The 18,603-nt window shown below is 35.9% G+C and overlaps 2 protein-coding genes across 11 annotated transcripts; both read right to left on the bottom strand.

Annotated features, from left to right (window-relative positions):
• Positions 1 to 6,469: 6,469 nt before the first annotated feature.
• Positions 6,470 to 7,102, bottom strand: LOC21410698. The gene has a single exon (XM_010113138.2). The coding sequence runs from the start codon at positions 7,018 to 7,020 to the stop codon at positions 6,712 to 6,714; it is 309 nt and encodes a 102-aa protein (XP_010111440.1). The 5' UTR covers positions 7,021 to 7,102; the 3' UTR covers positions 6,470 to 6,711.
• Positions 7,103 to 12,637: 5,535 nt separating this feature from the next.
• Positions 12,638 to 18,375, bottom strand: LOC21410697 (putative pentatricopeptide repeat-containing protein At3g13770, mitochondrial). 10 transcript variants are annotated; one of them, XM_024175385.1, is made up of 6 exons: positions 18,074 to 18,375; positions 17,744 to 17,837; positions 16,708 to 16,959; positions 15,978 to 16,075; positions 14,977 to 15,507; positions 12,638 to 14,627 (listed from the first exon to the last, which is right to left on the bottom strand). In XM_024175385.1, the coding sequence occupies exons 5-6, from the start codon at positions 15,473 to 15,475 to the stop codon at positions 13,183 to 13,185; spliced, it is 1,944 nt and encodes a 647-aa protein (XP_024031153.1). In that variant the 5' UTR covers positions 15,476 to 15,507; positions 15,978 to 16,075; positions 16,708 to 16,959; positions 17,744 to 17,837; positions 18,074 to 18,375; the 3' UTR covers positions 12,638 to 13,182. The 10 variants fall into 10 exon arrangements, with proteins under 10 accessions (XP_024031153.1, XP_024031154.1, XP_024031152.1 ...); XM_024175386.1 differs by having other exon boundaries at positions 16,708 to 16,825; XM_024175384.1 differs by lacking the exon at positions 16,708 to 16,959.
• Positions 18,376 to 18,603: the final 228 nt, after the last annotated feature.

Here is an 18,603-nt window from a genome sequence, read left to right as displayed (position 1 = left end):
CTCTTTTTCTTAGTAACTACGCTAATAATAATATCATTTTTTTTTGGGAAACAATAATACCATTTAGTTTAGCAAGAATAGTATGTAAATTATAGGATAAACTAGTCCTCTTTATCCCCACGGTGTAGAACTATCGCCTTAGATTGACATATTCCAAAATGTATCATCTCATGAAATGTTGACATTCTCAATAAATCTTAAGGAAATATATAGAAAAGCCTCGTTATTTGAGATACATAAATATTCATATTCTTTCTCAAATACGATTTATGCATTGACTTTTCTCATTATTTATCAACTTTAAATGAAAAGAAATCAAGAATTCTAAGAAAATGATACAAAGTTAAACAAGTGAATTAAAGGGAAAAATTACATGTTTTTTTTTTTGTAGATTTTTATTTGTTTTGGTTCGTATTAGGTTAGATAAAGATGCTTGTGCATAATAATTACATAAATAATTTTGAACCTTTCTTATTAGACATAAGATGGTGAGCATTTTGATGGTGACTTTGAATGGTACTTGGTAGTGCTTATTTCCTAACAATCGTGGCCACAACAAATAGGTCTTTTTTTTGTTTGGACCAAACAATTAGGTCATTTTTTGCTCTCGTCGATTGGTGCCAAGAACCATTGTTGTGGCCTGTGGACTTGCAAACCAGCGCAAGCAAAAGAATGTCGGGTGATCGTACCATAATAATAATAATAATAATAATAATACAATTTAGAATCTATTTGTTTCATATACTAAAACTTAAATTATTGATTATGATATAATGTTTTTCTCTCACAAAAAATTTAAATTTTAAACGTCAAAATCAAGAATTATGATTTGAGTATATCTTTCAAATGAGTCTTTAATTACTTCACAGTTTCCATAAAAAAAAACTCACTTATCTCAAATCGGTGTTTCACATTTATATTACACGTCAACTTCTATGTGTCACGCGTATGGAACGGATTATTGCTTAAAGACTTTGCACACATAATCGTAGCCAAACATAACCATGTTCTATGATTTAAAAAAAAAAATTAAAAGCACCAAAAAGAAATAGAAGAGAAGGTAAAATGGATCACATCAAGCACCAAATAAAGCACTCTTTTGTTATTATCAAAATAAAAATAAAGCACTCTTTAGAGAAACCAAATTCAAAGTTAAGATCAGATAAAAAAAAAAAAATTCAAAAGAAAGATATTGTTTAGGCCTCTCTTTTAGGCAAATCAAAGATGTGAAAAAGCTTATTCTTTACTACAGAAGCACTACAAATGGCTGCCGTTGCTGACTATTATGAATACCGACATTTTTAAGTTCTTTTATTCTAGTGATACAATTGAAGAGAATAATATGCAAAGAATTAGTATAATTCTAAAGGGAAGGTTCAACCGATACACCTATATACAAAAGAAAAAGTGCAACCAAATCTTCAGCTCATTAATTAGTTGGAAGTTTCTCTCACAAGAGTAGAAAAAATAAACTACTGATAAATCTTTATTTTTAGTTGTTAGATATGTATAAAAAATAAGATGTGATTTCAATTAAGTTTAATGATCAGAAATAAATTATACTAATAAGGAGGCCCTATCAAAGATATTCTTTAATTAATTTGATCTAAAGTATTAAAAAAAGTATTAATATGGACATATATAATATAACCAACCTCACATAATCCAAAAGCTTGGAATAGGGCTACAAAATAGGCAAATAAATGCATTTGCATGTTTAAAATAAATAAATAAATAAATGTAATTCAAACATAGTCAATAATATGTTGTTCTAACTTTCCTAAGCATCAAAACGTGGTTTCTGACTCTGAATCCTAAATTCTAATTAGTAACTTTCTTAGAAGGTGTGTTTGGAGACGAGCATTATTAAACGAACATCTTACTTACTTTCCAGTCCTAGTTTACCGTTAATGGGATTATTTTATCGGTTAGTGGGAGATTGATTAGTTTTGATTGAGAACAGAAAAAACAAGTCAAGAGTTTACTTTGTTAAATCGCATTGGAAAAACATATTAGGCTCTGAAAGACAAATTGTTCTCGGGATCCAGTTTGCTTCTCAAGTTTATACATTGTAACAGTTGAATGTATTTATTACTAATATTAGTATTATATTTGTATTAAATATATAGTGGCCAGGTAGCAGTCATTAAAAAAGGGGAAATTTGAGGTTAGCTCAATTCATATTTAATAGGTATGTGAGTTGCTTTTAATATGTTAAGTTTTAAGTTCAAGTCTTAAGAAACACAAATTAGGGGGAAAAAAAAACATGTACGAATTAAGGTGTAATAGGATAATTATTATTTTTTGTCAAAAAAATCAGGTTAATTATTTTATTCAACGAGTTCTATAATAATAATAATAATAATAATAATAATAATAATAAATTTAGAGGGTGCAAGATTTAAAGTTAAGATCTCAACATTAGAAATAGGACGTAACTATAATTGGAATAGCGTAATTACTAATTATAATTAGACTAATATGCAACAACGTATCTACCAAAATTGTCTTCTTAAAATCCCATATTGCAACATTATTTAAAAATAAAAATAAAATAATAAAAAAAAACTGTTTTGCAGTGCGAAACTTTTCCCCTTTTTTATTTTTTATTTTTTATTTTTTTATGTAGCGTTATACACAAACTAGTTGATTTTAAGCTTGATCAAGCATTTTGTCAAATTGCTTCCCCTAACAAAAGTTGTCAAGTTACTTGTGATTGATTGGAGCTTGATCCTCTTCCACGATTTCAGAGGCAAAGGCCCAATAAGAGCAGGAAAAACCTTTATCTCTCCTTAGGAACCCGTTTCATATTAATTAACAAGAATTTATTCTTTTTTACAACCAAAAACAAACAAAAAAATGTTGATCGGGATTTTTTTTTATCACTTTCTAAATCCGTGGTTTGATTTTCATCGTAAACCTTTTTTTTTGTCGGTTATTTTCTAACACAGGGGAGAAAAATTATGATACTAATTATACCCTTGCCTAGACCAATCGCCATACTAATTACACCAATCGTCACCAACACCCACAGTATCATATCAGCTCGGAGAAATGAAATAAATAGTATATAAGTCTAGATATTTACTCCTCATACTCTTTTTAGTCAAATAATTATATTAACAAAAAGATATTAATCAAGTGAGAAATAAAAATCTTGACTCACGCACTCTTCATGCAAGTTTCTCTCTCATCACGGGTCTGTAGCCCATTGACAACCTCAACAACAGAGGCAGTCTTCTGGGTTACCAAAGGTAGCCTCATACGTTACTCAAAGTAGCTTGTCATCTTACGTAAGATATACCTGCCACCATATTACTAACAAAGTCTATGATGTTACTAGTGAAACCTTTTAAGGAAACCAACTATATTTTGCCAAAAACACGGTTTTGATTACAAATATTTGATCGACAAACATGTTGTTGAGCGCATAATATAGAGCATATCTAACAGGAGGACCTCAACAAGACGCATCTTACTCGCGTTGGCGCTTGATCTTTCGAAATCTGAACGCCCATCGTCGCACAGTGAGAGGCGCGTGCACGAATCACAGGTGCCTCTAGCACAAGGGTCGCATCATTCTGACTTGTGAGCTACATGAGTCGGTCATTGCAATGTCGCAAGCACGCCCAAGCTCATCATATTAGTGTAAACTATGCAAGTACATTCATGAAATATATAGTTAATCTCACTGTATAATTTTTACGTTTAATGTAGGCTCAGATTTTTCCTAAAAATGATAAATTTGAACATCAGCTGCCTAAAAATGGTATTTTATAAATTATCCAATCACTCGAGACATTAACCCATAGATGGTTGGTAAGACGTAGGGTCGGGCCTTACTTGGCCAACTATTGAGAGCCAAGTTTTTTTTCTTACGAGAAAATGAGACAAATACCTATTAAGAGTATGTAAGTTTAAATTATTATCTTTTATTTTTAATTAATATTTTTTTAATCAAATAACTATATTAATTTTAATCAAATAATTATATTAGTTTTAATCAAATAACTATATTAGTTAATCAAATAACTATATCCAAACCATGCACTCTATAAATAAGTTCAACAATTTTCTCATAAGGAAAAGGGGGAAGAAGTAAATCAAATTTTTCTTTCTTTTATGCACACACACATTAAAACATATGCGTTTAAGGACATCTCATTAGTACCTAGGAACATGTCCAAAATAACTAATAACTGCAATAAAATAGAAATAAGAAACCATAGAAGTCTTGAGATAAACAAAGTACTACAAGAAAATTCCTTTTTTTTTTTTTTTTTAGGGAACAGAATACCTATTTCAAACACAAAAGAAGACGAGAGAAAAAAGGTAATAATTTTAAAGTTTCCACACGGGTAAACAAAAAAAACATTTTTAGAAAATAACTTATATTGGATTTCATCATCCAATTAAAAATCCAAAATAACCCAATCCAATTACCTCGATTCTATCCCTTAGGGTCACAAAAAATATGATTTTGAACCATTATAGTTATCATTTATAGTAAGGACTCGTGTGTTCCTAGCAACAAGGCCCAAGTGTCCCAACCAGCAGAGAGCTACAAAGTGTGATTCTGCATCATCCTAGTCAGTCTTTACATGCATACAACTCGTGTTGCAGGGGGTTGAGAAATTAGATATCTAAACTCACTCCTTCCTTTCTTTTTGTTCCAAAACCACAAGTTTGGTAGTTCAGTTCAAGTAGCCAAGACTACAGGAGATATAGAAGGGACACACGGCATGCCAAAACGAAAATCTGAAAAAGCTTTCGTCCTCCAGTCCGGTGCCAATGCTTATGATGCGAGTGATGGTGGTAAACTTGAACAAATTGACCACAAAACAGCAATAGAATCTAATCATGAATGATTGAATATGTGATGTACTTGCACCAACCACCAGTGAGGAACAGATTTTTTGTAAATTTTTCCAAGTGCACGGATAACCCAACTCAGAAAGAACTATGATTCAATCAAGGCTTGGAATAAAACTGTTAAAAGCGGCATTGCATCGCCTTGGAGAATAGTTGCCTTGTATCTGATATAAAACTATAACTGCAATATCATGATTACTTTAACAAACCACTGAATAAAGTGGTGCAAACAATGTCTATCTTATCTTTTCATGCAAACATTTGTTCTGAATAGAGCAACCAGGCAAAGTAAAACTACTAACAGAGAGTGATGAATATGGAAATATATCAAAAACTCCAACCGCACGCTTATGATCTATGCCTCTTCAGTACATGGGTACGAAACAGAGTTTATGTTCAAAGTTTATCATAATAGAAAAAGAAAATAAAGGGCACTTCATTAGCAGCAGACAAAAGATGAAGCATAGTAATGAGGTTTAGCAAGGAACCCAACGCACTGGAAAAAAATAAACACCCCCAGAGCATTTTTTATTAATTTGCAGAACTGTGTAAGGTTTTTTTAAAATTTAAATTCAAGAACCACCATTTGCATGATTGTAATTTTAAAAAGCTAAAGACAAAGTTTTATAGAGTGATAACCAATAAAACTTTCCTGTATTATGATACAATACGGACTGCTTATTTATGTGATGATAACCTTAATGTCTTGTTTTAACACACATTTTTTAGCATAGCATCATGGTATTCTTCAGAAAATTATATCGATTATTCCTGTACTTGAGGCTGCGAATGAGATTTTTTTTTTTTTTTTTTCCGAAACTTTTGGATATCTAGATAAACAGGGAGCTCTTTCGTCCCGATTGCAAACCATGGGAACAAACCAGACAACTTGGGGAAAGAAGCAACTCTAGGGAATTAAAACTAGTTTCTATGTAAGCCTATAAATACAATATAATCCATGGGAACAAACAATGCCACTTGGAAAGAAACAACTTTGAACTTTCATGCCACCTAAAGGAATAGGGAATAACAAACCAATGAGGTAACAAGAAAGCATATGAACACTAAAAGACTACAGTTTTATCAATGACGTTTTATAATTCAGAGTTCTTACTCTAAATTTTTGTGTGACGATTTTTGACTCTTTAACTAGTTTTCTGATATTCGTGAGCGAATCAACAGGTTGGTAAATGCACTTTTGTCCGATATTTTGAGTGAGTCAACGAGTTTTAGAAAGGTTTTTATCCTTTCCAGTGTGGTGTCACTTTGGCACTACATCACATTGCCGGAATTTCCCACTTAAAAGCAAGAGTAGAATCACATTTGTTGTTAAACAAGTTTTACCATATCAAAAGTGTAATTAACAGCTCTAACACACACAATACCTCATTATAATGACTATGATAGCCATATAGCCATTCCTTTTGCAGTTTCGAGTTTATGTGAGAGAAAAGGCTATAGCGAAAAAGTTGAATTTGAATTTTTACCAGAGAAAATACTGCCCTAAAAATTTAAATCATGATTCGAACCCGCGAAAATCACTGCAAATTGCAAATTATAGGATTAAACCAACATCGAAATAAACACAAAACCCATAGATTGGAAGCAATAAAACTTTTATGAACTATTTGAGACATAATAAACGAGTCAAAACGTCCAGAAAGTAAAATTACGCAGACAAGTTAAAGCTTTCACAGAGATTCGAAAAACAAAAGGCCTTATTTTCGAGCTATAATATCAACAACCCATTATTTTCCATCATCAATCCCCCAAACCCTAATCAAATCGCAGAAACAGCTTTTCGATCCATAGAAAACGATCTCACTCACCGAGTTCCGATCAGTCGGATTCGGAAGCGACCTGCTCGACCTCGAGGCGCTCGAGGGCCTTCTTGTGGGCCCAGGTCTCGATGGTAAGATCGGGCTTGGCGTTGAGGCCGACGCCGAGGATGACGATGGCTAGGAAGCTGGTGACGTAGCAGGGCAATTCCCAGTCCTCCCACTTGCGGGACTGGCCGGGCGGCGGCGGAGTCCGGTTGAGGAAGTAGCCCTTGGGGTGTTCCTCGTGGCCGGGAGTGGCCCAGCGGCTGGGACCGGCGGTTGCGCCGCCGCGGCTACGGAGGGCGGAAAGGACGCGGTGCCGGAGCATGATGGATGCCGTCGTTAGAGCTTTGGGGTTCAGACGACGAATAGAGAGAGAAATAGAGTGGTCAGGTCAAGTGCCCTGATGTATCAAATGGGCTTTGGAAGGGGAGGGGGAGGTGAGCAAATACGACGTCGTTTTGGGGAAAGCTCACTATGGGTTTGGGCCTAAGGAGCCTAGTTGTTAGTTGTTTGGCTTAAAATTGTAAAACTTACCTTCTAGAATTTTATCTCCTCACTCTTTATTAATACTTTTTTACTCATATAATTATTTAATTAAAAAAATTATTAATTAAAAATAAGGAATAAAAATTTTGATTCATAGTATTTATCTAATTTTCCTTTTGAGTTATCAAATGGGCTGGACAAGCCCACTAGCACAAGTGCACCACACACCCAAACACATATGAGTTAATTACATATATGTCTATTTTACAAACCAAAAAAATGTCTGCAAGTTATTATATTTGCATATAAGTATGTAAAATAACTCCTAATAGCATTTCCATCCCTATCTAACTTCCTTTTAACATTCACAAATTCACAACCACCCAAATAAAAAATGGTATATTTAGAATTATATTATATTAACAACCATAAAATTGACATATGGATAATATTATTAAATTAAATAAATATCCTAAATGTAAAGGTAAAAATGATCATTTCATGTAAATACTTCAAACACGTATTCGCACGACACGGCATGTTAATTCACGGGCCGTGCTCGGCAATATGGAAGACTTACCCTACTATTCTATTAGTATTTAGTAGAGTAAATCATTGTTGTTTTGATCTCTTAAGTTGGTTTTGAGACGTTCTAATTACAATGTATACTTTTCTCATAAGAGTTGATTAGTTGGTGTGTCAATTATAAATTTAACATTTGACTGCAAAAAAACCTCTAATCAAATGTTACTTATTGTGCTAAATTTGTCATATGTTATACTTTATGACAAATTTCCCACCAACTATAACAAATTTGACATTAATTTAACATTTGATTACTATTACTTAATATGTTTACTTTTTCATTTAATCATTACAACTTTTACTTTTTCAAATTATTTTAAGAGACCTTCTCCGGTATGTCAACATACCGATAAACTAAATTTTTTGTTCGTTAGATCTACATAAAATCACATAAAAATAAAAATAAAATATACAAATCCAACAGTTACAAAAACCTAATCTACCGATACGCTAGACATACATATCCCTTATTTTAAAATTAAAAATTTACTTTTACAATCTTCAATACTTAATGAATAATACAGATAAAAATAAATTTAATATTTCAAATAACATTATCCATTAGAGCACAAGGGTGCGTTTGGAATTGATTCCAAAATGTTTTTGTTTTCTGTACGAAAATGAAAATGAAAACGTTTTCATTTTCATTTTTGAATTATTTCTGAAAATGCGTTTGGTAGTTTTATTTAGAGATTGATTTCAGTTTAAAAAAAAAACTGAAACTGCGTTTGGTGGTTTCATTTTTGAAAACATGTATTTAATATATTAAATAAATAATAATTGAATCACAAATAAAAACACTAATAATTAATAAAATATGGAAATTACAATATTAGCTTAAATTATTGTCGCCTATACGAATCCCACATTTGATTAGCTAGATGATCCCTAAAATTAACCATGTAATTACGTTGTTGCCGACCACCCATTTCAGATGTTTCTGCTTCTTGTGCATCCATACCATGTTGTTGTTCCTGTTGCCCTTCTTATTCTCCCTCAATATCTTCTACAAGCAAATCGACCTCATATTGTCTAAATAGAGGATCATCTCGCGCGTGCATCTTAATTAAATTGTGGATCACACAAGAAGCTATTGGTATAACATTTTGTCTTGGCATCCAATAATTGGTCATATGCCTAAGAATTTTAAACCTTGCTTTCAAGACCCCAAAGCACCTCTCTATGCAATTACGCGGTGAAGAGTGATAATAATTTAATAACTCTTGTGGTCCCGTTAGTTGACCACCATTTCTAAACTGTTGAATATGGTACCTCTGACCACGAAATGGTGCCAAAAAGCCTTGCGTGTTGCTGTAACCGGAATCCACAACGTAATGTTTTGGGGGGTGGCGCCAAGAATGGGTCATCTGGATCTCTCATAGTCTCAGTTAATACTCTGGAATCAGCAGCTGATCCTTCCCATCCGGTATTGACATAAGTGAATAGCATATCAAAACTACACGCCGCCATTACATTTTGAGTGCACGAATGTCTTCTTCCTCTGTAGACTGTCTGTTGATGTGCAGGTGGGACAACCATTATGTGTGTACCGTCTATTGCACCAATACAATCATATTAAAATACATAAGGCATGAGTTACGATTAATTTAAAATTATTTGTCATATTAGTAGTATATGATGAGAGTCAGATTGTACCTTAAACCATAGCCAGTACTTAGGGTTGTGTCAAATCTCTTAGGGGACAATGTTCATATTTGGTAGTTTTATAACTTGAGGTGCTAACGTAGACAATGCGGTAAGCATATTATCAAAATGCCGGTGTACTGTCTCTCCATAATGACAAAATCTATCTTGTATCTCTCTATTGCGATCTAAGTGAGCAACCGTTCTTAAAAACATCATTAGAGATTCTTCTGCTGAAATACTTGAAGAAGACAGTAGATTGCGGCCTCGAATTAACTGAACAATTGCTTCGAACGTGTCTCGATGCATACGACACATTTCAAACAAATTTTCGGGATGTCCATGTAATTGTTCTAAAACATATTCTTGTCATGTTAACGCAGAATTACGACGAGATTGCCTAGTTCGTCTGTTTCCAATTGACATCAATAATTTGATATAATGTTGTTGTTGTTCATCATCATCTGATGACTGGAGAAAGTCAACAGCTCTAGCATCATTCTCACTATCTGAATCCATATTAACCTAAAAAATGAACCAAGACTGGAACTAATCAAACATCCATATAACATTAACTAATCAAACGAATAACTCCAATGTAATTCAATCCGACTAAAAACAAATAACAAACTCTAACAAACACTTGTCCAAGAGGAAAATATGTTGTACATGCTCAACAATACTTAAAAAAAAAAAAAAACATACGTCCGAGAGGAAACAATAAAGAAAACAATATAATAATCATTTAAACTACAGACTTCGAATCTATGAAAGATGACGACAAGCGGGCATTTTCACAAACATCCTCCTAAGGGAAATGTCAACCGCCAACTGGTGCGCTGTCTTAGTATACGCATTGTCGTCTAAATACTCCCTATACTCATTCAGCAAATCCATACAGGTTTCAATACTTGTAGTTGGATCCTCTTTCTGAGCCTCGGCTAATGCCATAGTACGGGCTTGCCTATCAACTAAATATTGCTGAAACAAATCAACCTTTTGAACAGATGTCTCACTACGTATGGTAGCACTCTTTGCCAAAGCCTCTATAGCCGCGTCAACTGCACTGTTGTTCTTGCCCTTCTTCTTGGATCGAGTAGTAGGACCCTGAGACCGTCTGTTTCTATTGTCTTCCGCACCCCGGATTTCATCCGAGTCCCCTGTACCCTCCTCCACCTCTTCCGGTTGTGTGGCCGCTCTCTTCGCCACATTCAAAACATTAATGACAGTATGTGCATTCATTGACCCCTGTCCAGTAGCAATAGTCCAAAAAAAATCTGTGAAAGTTGGGCAAAGTTCTGCAAACCCCCTTTCTTGAATTTTTTACTCTCAGGATGTTTCTGACATTATAAAGAAAACAAGAGTAAATATTCATGTGTAATCCAAACACCAATTCAACTCTTTCATATAACATAAGATGTTAATGCTCAAAACTTACCGCCACATATGAATCTCATACTTCTTTTTCAGCTGTGACAGTGTTAGCCTAGGAATCCCAACCAAACCCTGTTGTTTCAATTAATGCCTTAAACTCCCTCGTGCTACGTCTAAGCCTATTCCACTTTGCTTTAAGTTGGTCTGACGTGAAATGCTTACCAAACTTAAGTGCTATTTCATTGGCAATTTTCATCCACGTTTTTTTGTCCATAGTGGATGTTTGCATCCCAGTCTTTGACTCTTCGTATATTAGTTCTACATAAAAATCCTCAATTGCGGCCGGCCATTTCGTATTATCGTCCTTATCACACATCTAAAATAACACTTTTACCAATTAAAATAAATGTCAATTTGTAAAGTATATGCACACACACAGACATAGACACACGCAGGGTCTGATGGGGGAACACCCCCCCCCCCCCCCCCCCCAATGGGGCTGATGGGGGCTGAAAATCAACCCCCATTGGGGCTAATTTTCATCCCGCCCCCGGGCTGATGGGGGCTGATTTTCAGCCCCCATTGGGGGCATCCCAGGCCAGCCACAAAGGGAGGCCCCCAGGGGCTGATGGGGGCTGATTTTCATCCCCCATTGGGGCTGATTTTCAGCCCCCATTGGGGGCCTCCCAGGCCAGCCCCAAAGGGAGGCCCCTAGGGGCTGATGGGGGCTAATTTTCAGCCCCCATTGGGGGCCTCCCAAGCCAGCCCCAAAGGGAGGCCCCCAGGGGCTGATTTTCAGCCCCCATTGGGGGGAGACCCCCAGGGGCTGATGGGGGCTGATTTTCAGCCCCCATTGGGGGCCTCCCAGGCCAGCCCCAAAGGGAGGCCCCCAGGGGCTGATTTTTAGCCCAATTGGGGCTGATTTTCAGCCCCCATTGGGGACCTCCCAGGCCAGCCCCAAAGGGAGGCCCCCAGGGGCTGATAATCAGCCCCCATTGGGGGCTGATTTTCAATCCCCATTGGGGGCCTCCCAGGCCAGCCCCAAAGGGAGGCCCCCAGGGGCTGTATCAGCCCCAACGGGGGCCTCCAGGGGAAAAAGAAAAAGAAAATGGAAAAAAAACCAGATCAGATCAAGCATAGGATAGAAAAACAAACACCAAATCAAACGGAAAACAGCAACCGATTTGGTTGAATATAGCAAATCAAACGGCGAGACAACGGAAAAGAAAAATAAAAAAACAAATTGCTCAACCAAGTCGATCGGAAAATCAAACACGTTCAAACATTTTTGGCTAGGGGCATACCTCGGTTCGAAAACGGAGAACGGCGCAGATTGGGCAACAAGAGACCGGAGGAGCTCAAGCGAAAGAAGGTGCTCCGGTGAGAAGCAAACGGCGCGACTCTTGGGCGAGAAGAACGCCGGGGCTCGGCCGGTAAGAAGAGCTCGGCTAAAGAAGGGAAGGGAAGAAGGAAGAAGAGCTCGGCTGAAGGGGAAGAAAAAATCGAAGAAGGAGAAACGGGGGAGGACGATCGAGGAAGAAAGAAGGAAACCAAAAATGAAAACAAGAAAATGAAAACGGATTTTTTCCGTTTTCAAAATTCCGGAAAACGACAAAAACATTTTTGTTTTTGTTTTCTGACACAAACTTAGCCAAACACGTTTTTTGGCTCCGTTTTTAATTTTTTACTTCGAAAAATGTGAGAAATGAAAACGGAAATGCTAACAAACAGGCCCCAAGTAAACATAACATATCCTATTATATTTTTTAGTGCTAAATATGCAATTACCATTTAATATTTTCATCGGAGATGGTTTTATGCATTCCTTCTATACTTCAACAGAAACGTGTATATTTACATAGATCCATGCATGTCTGTTTACAGTAGTACCTGTAACATAAGAATAAGCATATTATTTTTGCCGCCAAATCATGTTAGTAATCAAAGTTTACAATCTACTATATTCTTCCGCTTCCATTTTCCTAAAAACAATTCAAAAGAATAATCAATGTCTATAACTCCCTAGTTGAAAGATCATTTCCACAAAACCTAGAGAACCCGAAAGGGGGCTTCTTTTACTTCTCACAATCTTTATGTGTTCTTCTTGTGCCTCACACGTCCCACATCTTTTTTACTGTTAGACGCAACCCACAAAGTTTCAGTCCATACTTAACATAGGGTTCCTCAGATTTCCTGTGTTCTAAATAGAGCACCCTTATTCAACCCGACCGGGTTGGATGGCCCACCAATGCGGGAGAACCCGATTGAATCCCATTGCGTTGATCGGGATTTCTTTTATGGATCCCTATTTTCAACCATTCTTTTCATGTGGCTTCTGTTCTTCATATTTCCAAAACCGGCTAGAAAGTTTAGCTGAAACCAACATATTCCTCAAAGCTCACCAGTAGTCTCCACAAGAACAGATACCTCCCACAATACGATGGAACCGCGTTTTATCTCTAAGAGACACTTCCCTTCCATAAATCTTTGAGAAAATCTTGGCGAAATTGTGACAATCAACGCAAATTCGGAGGTTTTTTATTACACGGATAGGTGAACCTTCGGAAGTAGCAATCAGACCAAAGGCCAAAGCAAGTTTCTCACTGTGGTTCAGGAGAATCTTCTCCTTTTGTTCCTCATCCACGTCAAATAAAACACAACTCAAGTTCGGAACATAACCAGCTTCCTTGAACTTCGTGGATAATTCCATTAGCTTTGTTTTTGCCTCTTCTCTTCTTGGATGGGAGCGCTCACTTGCATGAAAAGTATGAAGAATTTGATCAATCTCAATCCAACTTCTTCCTGGTTCTTTTATAACAACCTTCTCCTTCATCAATTCCCTTATGGTTCTCATATCTTCCCATCTCCCTGCAGAAGCATACAGATTAGAAAGAACAACATAGTTCCCAGCATTTTCAGGCTCGATTTCTAGGAGTTGACGACCAGCAAATTCACCGATTTCGAAATTGGAATGAACCCTACAAGCACCTAAAAGAGAACCCCAAATGGCAGGAGTTGGCACGAAGGGCATTTTATTGATGAACTCAAAAGCCTCATTTATTCGACTGGCACGACCAAGCAGATCAACAACACATGCATAATGCACCATCTCTGGCTCAGCTCCATACGTCCCCTTTTTCATCTCATAGAAAATCTCCAGCCCTTTATCTTCCATACCTCCGTGGCTGCAGCCAGATAAAACTGCCAAAAAAGTGACCGAAACAGGCTTCTCTTTGTTTTCTTTTCTCATTAAATCGAAAAGCTCAACTACCTCTCTTCCCATTCCATGTTTACTATATCCTACAAGCATGGCATTCCAAGAGATGACACTTCTCTCAGTCATACTATCAAAGACCCTCCTCGAGTAAGCAAGGTTTCCACATTTTGAATACATATCAATCAAAGAATTCTGCAGAACAATGAATGTGGGCACCTTGGACCGAAGGACATGGCTGTGAACTTGCCTTCCAAGATCTAATGCAGCAAGCCCAGATAATGCCGTTAATAGACTAGCATAAGTAACATGGTTTGGGACCATTCCCTCCCTTAGTAACTGACGGAATAGTTCCAACGCCTCTTCGTCAAAGCCAAGCTGGGCATATCCTGAGATTATAGCAGTACATGAAACAACATCCCTTTCTGGCAAGCAAGTGAAAACCTGTCGAGCATCATGAATCCTACCAGCTTTCGCATACATGTCAAGTAGTGAGCTCCCAACAAACATATGGGATTCAAAACTTGTCTTCAAAACAAACGAATGGATTTGTCTTCCTAACTCTAATCCTGAAGAACAGGTACATGAAGTAAGTACTGTTGCAAAAGTGAACTCATTAGGCTCTGTACCTGCAAAATTTAAAAGCAATCACCATTTCTAGTAAAAGAAAAAAAGAAAAAGTATATCACTATTAAGATAAAAGAGCAGTACTAAAAGGCACCAGTTGTGTGTTCAACAGTATACATTAATAGAGAGTGGGTCTCACCTATAGGGCCTTCAGCGACTATTCCTGTTCACATCTGGGGGCTAACCCTAACCGCACCCTCTCCGGACTTCTTTTCATAAAAAATAAAAAATAAAAAATAGAAGGGGATCACAAACAAGTGAGGCCCACTCTCTATTAGTAGTGATACTTAACACTAGTAGTACCCAAAACATATTTCAAGATAAAAAGACAAGAAGCGAAAACCAAAATACCTGATCTTAACATCTGAACAAAAAGGTTCAAGGCTTCAGAAGCATAACCCTTTTGCGAATAAACGGAAATCATGGCCGTCCACGACACCACATTTCTTAGAGTCATTTCATCGAGCACCTTACGTGCATCATCCAGACAATCACATTTCGCATACAAGACGATCAGCCTAGTGCTTAAATACACTAGCGATGGAAAATAACATGTTTTGATCATGTGAGCATGGACAGTTTGGCCTTCTTTAACAGTCCCTTGGCTCACACACTCATTCAAGAGCGCATTATAGCTATCTAACTTACTTTCATGGCCTTGAATGGCCATTTTCAACAAGGCTTCTCTCAGTCGACGGTTGGAGCATAGAGTTTGTAAAGATGTTGGATTTGGCAGGAGCGATGAAGTGAGGGAACGTTGGAGGATTAATGGACTGAAAGAGGTGGATGAAATTACATGCTTTGAATGATAAAATGACGTGATGATTTGGCGAAGCATATTGTGAAGCATTTGATATATGTGTCAACCTTCTGTGAAAAAGGCTGCAACCGAAAATTCTAATTGCTTAGGCATCTTGACTCGGGGATGAAGGTACAAATGAGATTATCACTTTGAAGCAAATGAAAATAATAATCCCCTAAAAAAATCATAACAATAATTGATAGGTTGTTGGTGAAAGTCAAATAAAGTTTCCCTATTATTAAAAAACATGAATGGATAAAAAGTTTTGGAGGGGTACTTCGGTCATTCATACTAAGATTATTAAAGTTAAGATGAAGGGTGTTAGTGTAAAATATTTTGGTTGAGAGGATGTCTTTCTTAATTTAGGTAAGTGAAAGAGTAACAACGAGTGTAGCAGCCTACTAGCCTAATGTTAGGCTTGTGGTCATAGTTTTAAGTGTTGCATTATCCTGATTAGCAAAACAAATAATAATAATAATAATAATAATAATAATAATAATAATTGTTGTATTATCCCTGAGGGTATTAAATATGAATGGTTGTTACATACCAGCCTAGTAGAGTGCATGGAACTATGCCTCCCATATATACATTCGGTGGGGGTGGTGCTGGAGTTAGGTGATGCGCTCCTTATATAAGGAGTAGGGCCTACAATATAGTTTTCAGCGAACATTCTCGTCATCATTTAAACACCTTTGGAAACACTTACTCAAAATGTTAATGTTGGTCGCCCCCTCAAACTTTTTATTCATAAAAAAATTTTTAAAAAAATGAAAATAAAAGACGGAAAGAATCGATGTATAATAAAACTCTAAAGATTAATACCCAACAAATAGGCGATGACTTAGAGTCAATCGACTAAATTAATAATTTTATAAGTTTATAAGATAATACATCATATTTAAAAATAAAAAAATAAAAAATAAAAACTCTAGGTTTTATATAGGATCTACTTACTATTTAAAATTAATGATTTTAGACTAAAATCATTAATTTTAAATAGTAAGTAGATGATAAATAGGTCGTGTTAACCTATTTCTCAACCTGTTTTTCAACCCGTTTATAAAATGGATAATAAATGGGTCGTGTCAACCTATAAATCAACTTGTTTTTCAACCCGTTTCTCAACCTGTTTGTACTTAAAGATCTGTTTCTCAACCTCTTTAACATGCTGGAGAGACATTAAATAATCTAAGTTAAAAATTAAAACAAACACATAAAACTCTCTTACAATTTCTCACATAAAACAAATTAGAAGATAATTAAAGTTGAGAATTTACAATTAAGACCAAAAACTTGGAGCAGAACAACTAGGCACCGACATCTCCATGTTGAAGGAAAAAAAAAAAAAAAAACGTCTTTTATGCAACTCTGCTCGCAAAGCTCTCGGTATAATTTCTAGAAAAACAAGTAGGCCATCATTATCATATACGTATAAGTCAAGAGTATTCTCTTCTTTATATGTTCGATATTAGTATTTATAAGGAACTCAATTTCTTCCATATCACAAGTGACTTGAGAAACTCCATGACCTACATAGATGTAAAAAAGAGCAGAAAATACCATAACAATCAGATGAAATTACACAGGAAAGGATTTATTTTCCGACTTTCCCCTTTTATTTTGGTTGGGTTATATCCCTTTTTTTCCCCCTGTTTTACCCTTCTTTACGGGAAAAAGGAAAATGAAATGAACCGAAAACACATAAATGAACACAGATCAAACCATAAACACATAAATCATCAAATGGTGCAGTATGCAAAATGAATTAAGCTAACTCCATTGAGTACAACATAATAAGAAGCCATAGACATAAATTGCGTAATTCAAACATAAGAGCAAGCAAACAAATCATATTCATTGAATATGGATGATCATGAAGAAGAATAATCATTCACCAATAGTACCTTTTTTAAAGGTAATCATTCACTAATGGTTTGATTAAGTCTAAGAGAAGTAATCTGTTTGAAATCAAACTATGGATTAGACTGAATTAAACAAAGTTATGAGGGTTTCAGAATCCAAGGGCGATCAAACCAAAGCAGGCCTTTGAAATAGCAGTTACAGAGCTAAGAAACTAACAAAATGTGTTATTATCAGAAAAAGAAGAAAGGGGCAAACGAGTGGTCAACAATTGGACGATTATGATTCACCAACACAAATTTGAAGATTGATCAAAACAAGTTCATCAACTTAAATAAACTCAACACAATAGACGAATCAATTCCAATTGGAATCAACAACAAGAACAGAAAAGAACCAACCAGAAAAACAGAAAAAGAGAAATCAAACGTAAGAACTAGAGAAAATCCTTACTGGGTTTTGCAATTAGTCAAGAAGCCAGAAGAAGCCCCATGGACATTGCTCTATTTACAACACCAGTTTAAATCCCTTAGACAGGAAATCATCCCTACTCAAAGCAAGTTAAAAAAGTAAAACAAATAAACACAGGGGGGAAAAAAAAGTTAGAAAGCAGAAATCATGTAAAGTTCATAAATCAAACCATAAACACATAAATCATCAAAACAAAAACACATAAATCATCAAAACAAAAACACAAACACATAAATCAAAAATCCACAATGAAGTGGATTTTCTGAACATGAGGAAAAAAAAAACTTTATTTTCTGAAGAAATGGGAAATACCTGAAACGGAGCTGAGAATCTCACTTCCCGAAGCCCGAATTCGACGGAGAAGGAGAAGAAGAAGAAGAAGAAGAAGACTTCACGAAGGCCGATCTGACGAAGAAATGAGAAGAACAAGACTTTCTCATCGCCGAATCTGACAGAGAGATGACGAAGTCCAGAGAGAATAGGGCGGAGATGAAAGAAGAAGAAGAAGAAGAAGCGGCTGTGGAGCTGTCTGGAGACCTAGAGGGCCAGCGGCAGTGGAGCTCTCGGGAGGAGATAGCGGCGGGTGAGTGAGAAAATGAGAGGAGGCAATAAGTGAAAAGTGAAAACCTAGCTTCAGAAGAAAAGAAGAAAAGAATATAGTATTAAGTATTTAAAAAAAATATAGTTTGTAAACGGGTAATAAACGGGTTGTAATTGTATTGTATATTTATATTATTTAAATATGACACGTTTAATAAATGAGTTATAATATGTTAATTATAGGTTAACGGGTTAATCTAAAAATGATATATTATTTAATCGTGTTTCACGAATTTAACATA

The sequence above is a fragment of the Morus notabilis genome, unplaced genomic scaffold, assembly GCF_000414095.1.
Source record: "Morus notabilis unplaced genomic scaffold, ASM41409v2 Scaffold78, whole genome shotgun sequence".
In the NCBI taxonomy this organism is placed as follows: Eukaryota; Viridiplantae; Streptophyta; class Magnoliopsida; order Rosales; family Moraceae; genus Morus; species Morus notabilis.
Note: the sequence above shows the minus strand (reverse complement) of the source record. Positions and strands in the feature narration are given on the sequence as shown.